The sequence below is a fragment of the Oryzias latipes genome, chromosome 7 (assembly GCF_053564925.1).
Source record: "Oryzias latipes strain Hd-rR chromosome 7, Olatipes_Hd-rR_3.1".
Classification (NCBI taxonomy): domain Eukaryota; kingdom Metazoa; phylum Chordata; class Actinopteri; order Beloniformes; family Adrianichthyidae; genus Oryzias; species Oryzias latipes.
The window spans coordinates 14,033,740-14,045,556 of record NC_136243.1 but is presented as its reverse complement, the minus strand read 5'-3'; the positions used below and the strand labels follow the sequence as shown (position 1 = coordinate 14,045,556).

The 11,817-nt window shown below is 39.2% G+C and overlaps 1 protein-coding gene across 1 annotated transcript in view; it reads right to left on the bottom strand.

Moving 5' to 3' along the window:
• Positions 1-3,899: 3,899 nt before the first annotated feature.
• The window catches only part of pan2 (poly(A) specific ribonuclease subunit PAN2), a 12,734-nt gene continuing 4,816 nt past the window's right edge, over positions 3,900-11,817 (bottom strand). Inside the window, exons 8-25 of the mRNA XM_004070974.5 lie at positions 11,654-11,773; positions 11,435-11,554; positions 11,234-11,362; positions 10,950-11,149; positions 10,723-10,871; positions 10,513-10,619; positions 10,331-10,429; positions 10,139-10,230; positions 9,916-10,060; positions 9,713-9,850; positions 9,571-9,630; positions 9,399-9,489; positions 9,149-9,306; positions 7,543-7,686; positions 7,042-7,221; positions 6,862-6,955; positions 4,659-4,850; positions 3,900-4,217 (exon numbers count right to left, since the gene is read on the bottom strand). Of these exons, the coding sequence (XP_004071022.1) occupies positions 4,183-4,217; positions 4,659-4,850; positions 6,862-6,955; positions 7,042-7,221; positions 7,543-7,686; positions 9,149-9,306; positions 9,399-9,489; positions 9,571-9,630; positions 9,713-9,850; positions 9,916-10,060; positions 10,139-10,230; positions 10,331-10,429; positions 10,513-10,619; positions 10,723-10,871; positions 10,950-11,149; positions 11,234-11,362; positions 11,435-11,554; positions 11,654-11,773 (2,253 nt within the window). The 3' untranslated portion in view covers positions 3,900-4,182. The remainder of the gene's footprint in view (positions 4,218-4,658; positions 4,851-6,861; positions 6,956-7,041; positions 7,222-7,542; positions 7,687-9,148; positions 9,307-9,398; positions 9,490-9,570; positions 9,631-9,712; positions 9,851-9,915; positions 10,061-10,138; positions 10,231-10,330; positions 10,430-10,512; positions 10,620-10,722; positions 10,872-10,949; positions 11,150-11,233; positions 11,363-11,434; positions 11,555-11,653; positions 11,774-11,817) is intronic.

Here is an 11,817-nt window from a genome sequence, read left to right as displayed (position 1 = left end):
TTCTTCAATGATTTGTGAACCTCACTGGTGTCCATGGATTACATGAAATCTTTTTACCTTTATCATGATAGGGAGAGCACGTGGGGTCATCTGGACCCCATAAGGTGGCAACAAGGGATGCATTCTGTTGTGAAGAATTCTTAAAGAATGCAATTTTATAAAATGACCAGCAGGCGTCTCAGTTTGACAGAATGTAGCCACTGGGATGAAAGAGACCCTTCAACCTTTTGTGAGTCTGAACAGAAAAGTCCCTAATTCACTGCTTTGGGACATTTTGATTTGATTTGATTTGATTTGATTTGAAATGGTTTATTTCAAGCAATCAAATAAGAATACACAAAGCAATTCAATCATCAGTTATACATTCATACAAAGACGAATCAAACTTAGGATAATTAGACATATTAATAAGTATTGCTTGAAAGGGAGAAGAAGGAAGCAAACTTATATAATCCCACCCCTGTTTTACCGTAACCATTTTATTACATAATTTATCATTATCCGGTTCCTAGCTTTTATCAGATAGAATTAAGAATCATAAAGTATCAATAAAGCACATGACAAAGATGAATTACTTAATTATTATGTAAAAATAACTATTTCAGAAATCAACATGGCAAATGCAGATCAGTTATCCAAAATATATGCAGATTTGGTTACTAAAAAGGTCATTGATATGATTAAAATCTGTTACTTTGAACATTTATTTAAACAATACAAATCACTCTGTAACTATAGTCACTTTGTTAAAGTGTAAATAGTCTAATATTTAGGACTTTGTGTTTATGCCTGCTATTGGAATAGATTATTATTGTAATTGACCCTTAACTTCTGTTCTTTAACAAAAACTGTTCATTGACAAAAAGAATGCATTATTTTTACAAAAATATTGAGATTACAAATGTTTAAGTGAATTTAGGGAAGTGTGAAAAGATGAATGCAATGTTAAGAGTGCAAAATGTCAAGATTAAGAAGCATGTGGTTAGTTTCTGTTTTTTTAATTAGAATGAATTACAGTTAATTCTAATGAGTAACAGTTTGACTTGCATTTTCTAAGTCCAGTTACTTTCCACTGAAACGTGGTATTTTACCCCACTACAGGTTTCCTGGTGGTTTTAAACACCTACTGTGGTTTTTACAGTTACAGTTACAGTTACAGTTACAGAAGTCCAGTAAAAAGCACCATTCAAATCCAATTCAGAGAAGGGGTTTTTCAAATCCTCTCTCTCCTGATTCTGGACTTACCTGGTACATGTGAGCACAAATGACAGACTAGATTTGTCTCTCAACCTGACAGCGCAGAAAAGTCAAGAGGCCCAAATTTACAGTTCCTACTAAAGCAAACCTGAGCGAAATGATTTTTGCAGCCCAAAAAAATGCAATCTTACAAGGCAGTGAAGGTTTTACTCCCAGAGGCTTTACACTTGAGAAGGCAAGAGTTTGGTACCCAAACCTAAATTACAAATAGTTAACTGACATTGATGAAGTTTTTGAGGGTCTCAATAAAGCGAAATATATAAAAATAAAGACAGAAAGGGAGGGAAATAAATACAAGTTAAAACACAGCCAGAATAAAGAAGTTTATAGGAGAGGTTAAACAACATACTGTAGGTGGAGGATTTGTGGGTTTGTTTTACTTCCCTTTGGGGTCCAAAAACAAGTCCACTTTCCATCTTTGTGCCCCTTTAACCGTCAAGCATGAAAAGCAACATTTCTGATCTGCATACATGCAGAACTTTAAGGCACAAACCTTACAACAAGGAGTTACATCAGGAACAAGAAAGACTAGCTGGAGCAGAGGATGGATGATTCTGTAGCCACACAGTAGAAAAACCATCGAAGACCTTGATAGACAAAATACCTCAATGTGCTTAAGAAGAATTAGTTTTCCTATTGATCACAGCAGAAAACGTCAAGATCTTTGCTTTTTAACCCTTGTGCTATCTTAGATGACCCCACCCTCACATTGACGTGTTCTCCCTACCATGACAAAGGTGGATTGAGGTGGAAAGATTTCATGTAATCCATGGACACCAGTGAAGATCACAAATCATTGAAGAAAAAAGGTTCAGAGCACTGTCTAGTGGGTCTAGATGACCCAACTCCCAATGTTAAAGTGCCTAGAATAGCACAAGGGATATTGGGGATGTTGGAATCACAGAATCACAAAAAGTTCATCCATTTATTTCATTTCAATTAGCTTTAAAGTTTAAAGCTTAAAACTGTTATTCCTTGTTTTTATCCAGATTGCTGTTTGCAATGTATTTACCTTTGCCTGCTGTTTGACCTTTAAACTACCCAACCAAGACAAAAAAAAAAGAAAAAAGTTTTTCTGCTATTATTACCTTGGGGGAGTAAAACACACAATCTATTTTTTCAATAAACTGTTTCCTGGTTGTGTTGGCAGTGACAGGGTTAAGACATTTTTCATGGCAAAGACAATTATGGAATCTAATGATTTATTGTACCATTTATTAAAATATTTATTCAGTACCCAATTTAACAAAAAAATTACAAATATTTTTGGAAGTTAAGAGCAAAATAAAAACAAATTTATGTTTTCACCTGTTTTTATTTATACTAATTGCTGTGATAGAAAATATGAATAGGTTAAATAAATGTATCGCTTTTAAAATATTTCAGGTGGAAAGAATTGTAAATCACGAGATTTTGCATACAATTTTTTTTACAATTCTGTAAAGAATTGCATATTAGATTTATAAAGAAGTAGAGTGAGTAACTAAAATAAGTAATTAGGTTTCAATTAAGATTCTTACTGAAAATGGATGGATGGATGGATGGATGAAATACTGTACCTTCAGCTTATTGACATTAATTAAGCTGAGCAGAAAACTGCTATCAGTTTTGTTCTATTTAAATTTAGAAATGATTTCAGTTTTTCCTGATTTTTTTTCCAAAGTGCTTTGATCTTAAATTAATGTTCACTAATATAAGGAACCAGCTCCTGGACCTCCAGGAGAAGCTGGTCACCTGACATCAGGCGCTGGGCCTGATGTCAGCAGTTCAGCAATGCACTTAGAAGCAAATGAATAATCTTTACATGGACTCTAAAATGAAGAGGCAGCAGTGCAATGGAGCCATGGTTGGTGGGATTTGGTCCCTTTATCCTCAAGCACAGGAAGTACAAGGCAGATAACCAGCTAATACTTTTTTTTTACATCTACCTTATAAACAGTAACTAAAAACATAAAAATGGGAGGATGCAAGGTGTGACTTTTTCCCGTCTTCATCCGTGGAGGGAGTTGAAAGTCTGTTTCCCAGAACATCACAGCTCTTGAGAAGATCTGCAACCTAGAACGAACCAGAATAGCAGCTACAGTGCAAACCTGGTGAAGATCTACCCGAAACCTTTGACCTCTGTCATGGGTAACCCTTGTGCTATCGTAGGCACTTTAACATTGGGAGTTGGGTCATCTAGACCCACTAGACAGTGCTCTGAACCTTTTTCTTCAATGATTTGTGATCTTCACTGGTGTCCATGGATTACATGAAATCTTTCCACCTTTATCCACCTTTGTCATGGTAGGAAGAACACGTCAATGTAAGGGTGGGGTCATCTAAGATAGCACAAGGGTTAACAAGGAAGACAACTGTTAGTCAATGTTTGGACACGGTTCTGCAGGCTCTCATAAAGGCTGCATTTTCCTGAGCCACTGTATTTTTTAAAATTATTTTCTAAAAACATTATCATCCTAATTTAAAGACCACTGGAAACGCTTTTAAAATAGATCAAAAGATGATTGGAGTGGGACATGGTAGAAAATTAGCTCCACTAAAACTACTGAAGGGGTTCAATTTGGACAAATGAATGAATTCATACATGTGCAGTAATGAATCTGCTTTATACTTCATACTCACTTCTCTCATATCAAACACCATTTTACAACAGTCATGCTGCCCTTTATTTATAAGCATCAAAAAGCCCACAAGTAAAAAATACAAAACCATAAAATACAAAATCTTTAAACTTAAAATCTTTAAGAGAGGAGAAGTGTGGATGACAAGAATTGGTTTGTTGGTGATGGAGTCGTCGGGGGGGGGGGGCTAGGCTGTAAATTCCAGACATCCATGAAAATTATGTAAATAAGTATAAACCAGAAGAGTGAATTAAAGAGGAGTGAGTGGGAATGGATCCAGAGTGACGGCGGATCTCGGGCCGCCTCACAGGCCCATCACAGAGGGAAACACAGCAGCGCCTGCAGGCAGAAGAACACCTCTGTTCAGCATCATTTCTTAAATATTTAAAAAACCGGGTCAAATGCTGCTCCCCCAGAAAACAAACATGAAAAAGTCCATCACATTAAATATGTATGCAGGTAATCAGCTCATTTCTGCAACCTAAATGCTGATGATTCTTGTGTCAGACATGAAATGAAACAGCTGAGGAGCCTCATTTATTGTACCTGAACAGGTTCAATCTCACGTGTCAAATTCCACGCCAAGAAGCTTTCCTAAGACTCATCTGTAAATCAAAAAGGTTTGGTCCTTTCTGCAATCAGACTGCTTTTTTCTAAGCAGCTGCTACTAAATCTTGGGAGGCTTTTTGACATCATGTTTATTCGGATGGTGACTTTTCTCTGGGAACAGCATAGTGCCCAGATGAACACCTGTATGCATCACATCACGCTTTGTAGTACCTTGACCGTCTCCCGCGTCCGATTCTGGTACTTTCCAGTCAAGCTGTCTGCCTTTTTCATACAGTCCCTTCAGGACCTTTCTCATTTCATCTTTCCCGGCTCCATGGCTCAGTTCCAGGTACTTCTTGTAAAGCTGCAGAGCAGTGCGAGCGTCCTCTATGCTGTCATGGGTTTCTCCCTGGATGTTGAGATCTGCAGACATCCCAAAGTCAACAAGAAATGACTCGTTTTCAGAATTCCCATGGCATCGTTCCAACTCCTGCGCAGTGCCAGTGTTTGGCGAACAGGGAAATAAAAGCAGCTAAAATCAAGAGCTGTGCTGACGGTAAAGCGACATTTACAAAATACAAATTATTGATGTTGATGCGGAATATTCGGACTTCCTGCAGTTTGAAGTGGCTGGATCTGTCCTTCCGGGATATTTCCTCAAACTCAGAGAAAAGAGGTTTATTGCTGCCTTTGTACTGTTTTTCTTCAGGAAATGTCAGATCATCCTTCACTTCATGATCCTGCTTTAATATATTATTGTTATTGATGTGGAATAAAAGGAAGCCAGATATTCTGAAAAGGTAGATTAAATGAAAAATGTTCCCCCCACGATAATTGTCTTGCACCCTTTTTCCTCAACACTAGGATGGATTTAAGAACTATGAAGGAAATAATGCTAAATAGTTTTTGTTTCCAGAATGCAATCAACCATCTGTAATAACTGATTTTGAGAAAAAGCAATGATAAGCTTAAACATTAGATTAAAGGCTTTATCAAAAGTTCATTATTGTTGTTTACTGAAAGGAATAACCTTCCATTAAAGAATTTTTCAGAATCTATTTTGAATGCAGATCAAATTCACTGTTTAGCTGCTGTTTGATGCTAAAGGTGAGTAAAGACAGAACTCTTTAGGTTTTTGTTTATCCACTTCACACTTCTGTTTCAAAGACTGACAAACTTAATCAAACTCTGCTTCACCTTTTGAGGTATCGGTGCTATACCAGAGGTTAAATATTTGTTGAGGGAGGACAGATTCCATGTACATTCATGCAGCTCAGGTCATAAATCAATCCTTTTCTGCAGCAAATCCTGCCTGCAAAGAACTGAACTACCAAAAGACGTCAACACTGACGACAGAAACAGACTGGCAAGCTTTTAGACCGAGCTGATCACTCCCTCTGTTGTTTAATGTTTGTCTGTTTGATTTTTTCGTTCTTAACCTGATATAACCATTTGTTTTTTATTTGACACAGGCATTTCTGAGACTTCCATCCCATTAGCGTGATCCAAACTTTCTTTAAAAACCCACTGTATAGAACCTGGTCCATGTTTTCTGACCTGTAGTTCACCATTATTCCGCTAGGGGCAGTAGAAGGGCTTTTAAATGACTTAAAATGACTACATGCTGTATTGATATTTTTATTGTATTTTTATGATATATAGATAATATTATTATTCGTGGGTGATTTGGTAAGTTTTTTCTCACAACTATGTTAGTTTAAGATGCAAAAATATTAACATGAGTGTGCTGGGAAAAAAAAATCATTATTTACCCACCGACTCAGATTTGATTCACACGTTTTAACGTGGTGTAACCGTTTTATAAAAAATGAATTATCAACATTTTTTGCATTCTGTCAATACAGCAAGTAGTCATTTAAAATGAATAATAATAGATGAGTTGTTCTCACCATAAAATTTAGAAAGTTTTTTCGGCAAAAGTGGAAACACTACTGCCCCTTGTGGATTGGTGGTGAACTACAGGTCAAAAAACATGGACCAGGTTCTATACAGTGGGTTTGTAACCCTTGTGCTATCCTAGGCACTTTAACATTTGGAGTTGGGTCATCTAGACCCACTAGACAGTGCGTTAAAACTTTTTTCTTCAATGATTTGTGATCTTCACTGGTGTCCATGGATTACATGAAATCCTTCCACCTTTATCCACCTTTGTCATGGTTGTGAGAACATGTCAATGTAAGGGTGGGGTCATCTAAGATAGCACAAAGGTTAAAGAAAGTTTGGATCATGCTAATGAGATACAATTTAAAACGATTTTGCAAAGTTGTTTCATCAAAGCGTTTAAAAACATCATTTAAAAACCAAGACTCTCTGATGTAGAGGGCTTTACAGGGTTGAACACATTTTCTGAACTAAGACAAAGAACGATTCTCTTGCTACCATTACTGTGTGATTGAGGATCTTTGAAATTTACCCAGAAAATACCAAGCCAGGAATCTCAGAGAAATCATCCTCTTGCGGGGCAGATGAAACAAGTAGACGGTGTCGACAACTTGGTCTTTTGGAACCTGTCCAACATCAGGTAAACAGCATATAATGACTTTACCTCTGCAGAACCTTCAGCTGAACAGAATCTGAATAAGGTTCAACTCACCAATAAATTAATGACCCGAAAGTCTTTCTGTAAGCCATGGCCGACGAAGCGAACCCCTGTGTCGATGAGGAAGCGCAGCTTCAGGTAGGTGGACTTCAGTGTGGTCAGATGCTTTGAGGAGATTTTAGCATCCAGGTCTCCTGGTTTGATGCCAGAATACTGTGTTAAGTAGTCAACAACCTGGAAGAGCAAACATCAGCGTTAGCTGTACAAGGGATCATGTATCGGCAAACACTCCCTCCCTTCATCTGCCAAGCTTTACTCCAATGAATGCTCATTTTCTGCATTGCAGTTTATCCTGCTACGTTTGTGTTTATATTTTTATTCTGCTCTATGAGCACGAAGGCAACAGTAACAAAGCAAACACATGACAGACACACAAACACACACAACTGTGGACTGAATATCAGGACTGAATACCAATTAGGTAAAATTATCAATAAATACTTTGTGAATTTGACGTCTTTCCTGTAAGCCGTTTATACTTTTCCTCTATCTGACCTGCTCTTGAGTGGAAATGTAGTCATCAATGAAGGGAATTCCCTCGTTGGCCCCCTGGCCCCTCACACATGTGATCCTGGCCACAGACATCTGACTGGGTTTAATGGTGGACTTGGTGCCGTCGCTGCGCAGCTCTGCCTCCTCCTGCGGACGCACAGTCAGCGCATTTCAACTCAGAAACTTACCACCTAAAGGTTAGGCTCGGTGTCATCTGACCAGATTAGATTATGTGTTGTTTTACCAGAGAGCAGAGCAGAGATAAGAAAAATCTAAGATAAAAATGGAAGTCAAAAAAACATCTTTACATAAAAATAAAAAAAACACAAGTATTTAATACAAAGAGGTCTAATGTCGTGAACAATGACGTCACTGTGTATTATAATTTTGTCTTCTATTGATCTAGAAACAATATTTTAACTTTTCTTTTTAACCATAATCACACTGAGGATACATAGTATTGTGTTTGCAGGTACTGAGGTTTGACTGGCTCTAAAAACAGTTTAGTCCTGAAGTTTCTTCATTCAATGTGACAATGAGAGGCTTTGTTCACTCATTTACATTCAAGGGGATGAAGAGAGCCAGGTTCTGCAGCTCTCTGCCCTTTTTACTGCCATTACAATGTTTTTTTCATTCAGCCTATCACAGTTAATAGGTGCAAAATGGAGACTTTATTCTTTGCACTAAAATTCTTTACATTTTTGTATTATAATTAGCAAATAACAGATAGTGATTTTTTTGTTACCCTGACCATCTTTTGACCTATGGTAAAAGCATACCTACTGATCTTTTAATTATGATGTTTTTTTTAAGCCAAAACAAAAAAAAACCTGTGACATTTTCAAGGACAGTTTCTGCAGAGCAGCAGCAGTTCATTAGAAATTCAACTCTGAGCTGTGGGCGAGACCTCCACATCCCGTCATCCATCTGTTTACGAGCTCTCCTGCTAGCTTACAGCCCTCACGACCCCAACCTAACAAAACCTGTCAGCAGCAGCCGTACAGCTTTGATCCAGATTCCAGCTCAGACGAGGAAAACAAAGACGTACGTGAATCTATCTGTCTGCAAGTGGATGCTTCAGAATGGAGCAGAGCAGGAACCTGCTGTTGTAGTTTCTACATCACTGCTACAGTCTTTTTCCAACATCATTTATTGTCTGCTTTTGATTCACAATGATTTGAATAAATAGAGAATTAGCAATGCACATTTGAGCTTATTTTTCTGTAACCCTTGTGCTATCCTAGGCACTTTAACATTGGGAGTTGGGTCATCTAGACCCACTAGACAGTGCTCTGAACCTTTTTTCTTCAATGTTTTGTGATCTTCACTGGTGTCCATGGATTACATGAAATCTTTCCACCTTTATCCACCTTTGTCATGGTAGGGAGAACACGAGAATTACAAATAAAATGTATTATTAGTACTAACTGAGTTTTTAAACTTGTTTATTGTTTCTTGTTTCTCAAGTGAAGTTTACAAAACCAAACAATTTTTATTTTTCAGCTGCCCCAGCTCTTGCAAGATAATTGTAGCTGTCAGATCGCTGCGAGTTAATTTGTTAGACACGGAGTAAAAGGCACATCAGATTGAGTAAAAGTAGAAGACGGACCTGATTAAGAGTTACAAACTCTGCGTCCAGCCCCACCAGGTCACCCGCCTGGGGCATCTCACTGACCATAAGAGGGATGAAGGTGGCGTGACTCTTCCTCTGCTTCCGAGCCAGAGAGGCCTCGGTCAGCAGCACGCTGGCATCTATAGGATTTTTAACTGCACAAAACGAAAGAAAGCATGGAGGCCTGAAACACCTGAATGTAGCAGAGGAACTTAAGGAAACAGTGCATTTGAGACCCTCAACTCACTGCGGAGGTCGTATTTGGTGTGATAGTTCCTCTTGGCGTAATACAGGATGGCAGGGACCTTCCAGCTCACATCAAACTGTGCAACTTCAGTCTTCACCAAAGAAACAAAAAAAAACAACATTTTTTTTCAGCAAATGCATTACAAAACTTAGAAAAAAGGGCAGATATTTACCTTGTCAATGGGCTCAATTAAGAAATCGTTGAAGAGGTACCACTGCTGATGTGTGACTCCCTGAAACACATTTATTGTTCTGGAACTCAAAATCATTGAACAGAATAACATTTAGGATTCTGGTTTCTAACTCAAAACCCACCTCTTTTCTTTGATGGTAAGTCTCACCAACTTTGATATGCGCAACCAGGTTTCCTCCTGTACGTCCATCCTGAATGTGAGGCACTGTGACCACCAGGTCATACAGAGAGGCGCCCTCCTCCTCTTCAGTAGCACTTAACTAAACAGAAAAAGTGTCAAAAGCTCTTTAAAGGGACGTCAAACTCAGGATGAAGCTCTCCTTACCTCGTCTCCCTCAGAACAGCTGCTGATCTCCAGACCCTGACTCTTGCTAATGGACATCTTTAGCGTTAGGGGGATCCAAACATGCCGCAGATCCTCTGCCCGGGTGTCAATCGTCAAGCCCTCCATGCTGCATAATTCCTCCCCACTACACCAAAATGACAGACAATTACATCTGATCTACAAAGCTGATAAAAAAAAGACATAAATTGAAAAGAGATCTTACTCCAAACACCACTCGCTGGGCATGGGTGGAGGAGCTTCATCAAGTTTTGAAGTATCCTTTGCCTCTTTCTGCATGGCCTTATTGAATGCATACTATCAAAGTAACCAACATTTCAAATTGTTTCGATTATTCATGAGTCCAATCAGCAATAAAGATAACAAAAGATTATGTGACGGAGTGAAAAATCCTTACCTCTGCCTGAACCTTCCAAAATTCAGCTTCTTTAGCGCTGTTCACCTCACAATTGATGACCAGAACGTCTGGCAAACATCTGATGTTGCGTGTTTGCACCTAAAGAGAGACACATGCTCATTGTCATCACACTACACTTGTGTTTCAGCTCCCTCTATGTGTGAGTACAAGCTGTCACTCACCGTAGGCTGATACTTCTCACAGTTCTCACACCACGCCTGAGTGCTCTGCTCCAGACAGATGCTCTTCTTCAGGATTTCAGCAAAGTCATGCTCCTTTATCACTTTTTCTGTAGAGTCAAAGGGAAGGGAAGTTGAGGAATTGTCATGTTCTGTTGGCGAACAATGGGAGGATTCACACCTATGAATTTGAAAAAAGCACCTTGAACTCACCCTGAGAGTTCTGTTCAGGGTAGTGCATGGTAAAGAGCAGCGTGAGGGATGAGCGGACCGTTTCCTTTGCACAGCGGCACAAACTGCTGTTCTCCACCTCACAGCCGAACAGCTTTCCAATGACGGATTCCACGGAGGAGCCCAAAGAGCTGCAGAAATAAATACAGCGTTTATTCTTGATCCCAGAACGCCGACGGCTCCGGTGTGTTTCTGGAGTCTGCTCAGACCTGCTGCTAGCTCCCCGGTAGGCCTGTGGACCCTCCTGCTCCTGCGTCTCCTGGTGGAGCTGGGTGAGTATGAAGCGATTCCAGCTCTGGATGAGGCGACCCAGTTTGGCTTTGCCCGTTTGCTCATCGGAGTCCGAGAGGATCAGACCCAGAGCTGAGGCTTCAGGGATGGTGCGAAACGCTCGGAGAAAGTTACTAGCCTGAGCAAAGAATTAAAAAACTGACATGACAAAGCGACTGAAGTGTTTAAAGGTGATTATAGCAAAACTAAAATAAATAATTACCTGACAAGGGTTTCCTCGAGACAAATCTAACATATGGAAGAGAAAGCCAAGCTCACAGGCCAAACAAAACTCCTTTTGGCATAAATGATTCTGCACTAGACACCGGATTGGCTCCAGAAAATATAACACCTAAAGAGGCCAAAAAAAAAGGGGTTAATCAACTGGCTTCTCAAATCAAATCAGGCTTGAAAATCGCTGTACCTGAATCATGCAGTTACAGTATGCATTGGGAATGTGAGGCTCAAGGCCAGCAAATAAGGTTTTGTTGTAATGTTTGAAATCAAAGTCCTCCAGTCCAAGTTTGGAATATTTAATTGTGACCTAAGAAACAACAGACATCCCCGTTAGACAGACCCAAAAAAATCAAACATGACGTGACAAAACAGTCATTTTTTTGTAAAAGGAAACAGCAAGCACAACCTTTCTGTACTTCTTCAAAACCATGCAGAGGTGTGGCTCCTCGTCGCGCCCAATTGGTGACTCGGGGACCTGCTTGTAATTATCGTAATCAAGCTCTGCATCCTTAATCTTATAGGGAACCTGCAACCACCAAACCATGTTCCAGTTAACCAATATAACACAAA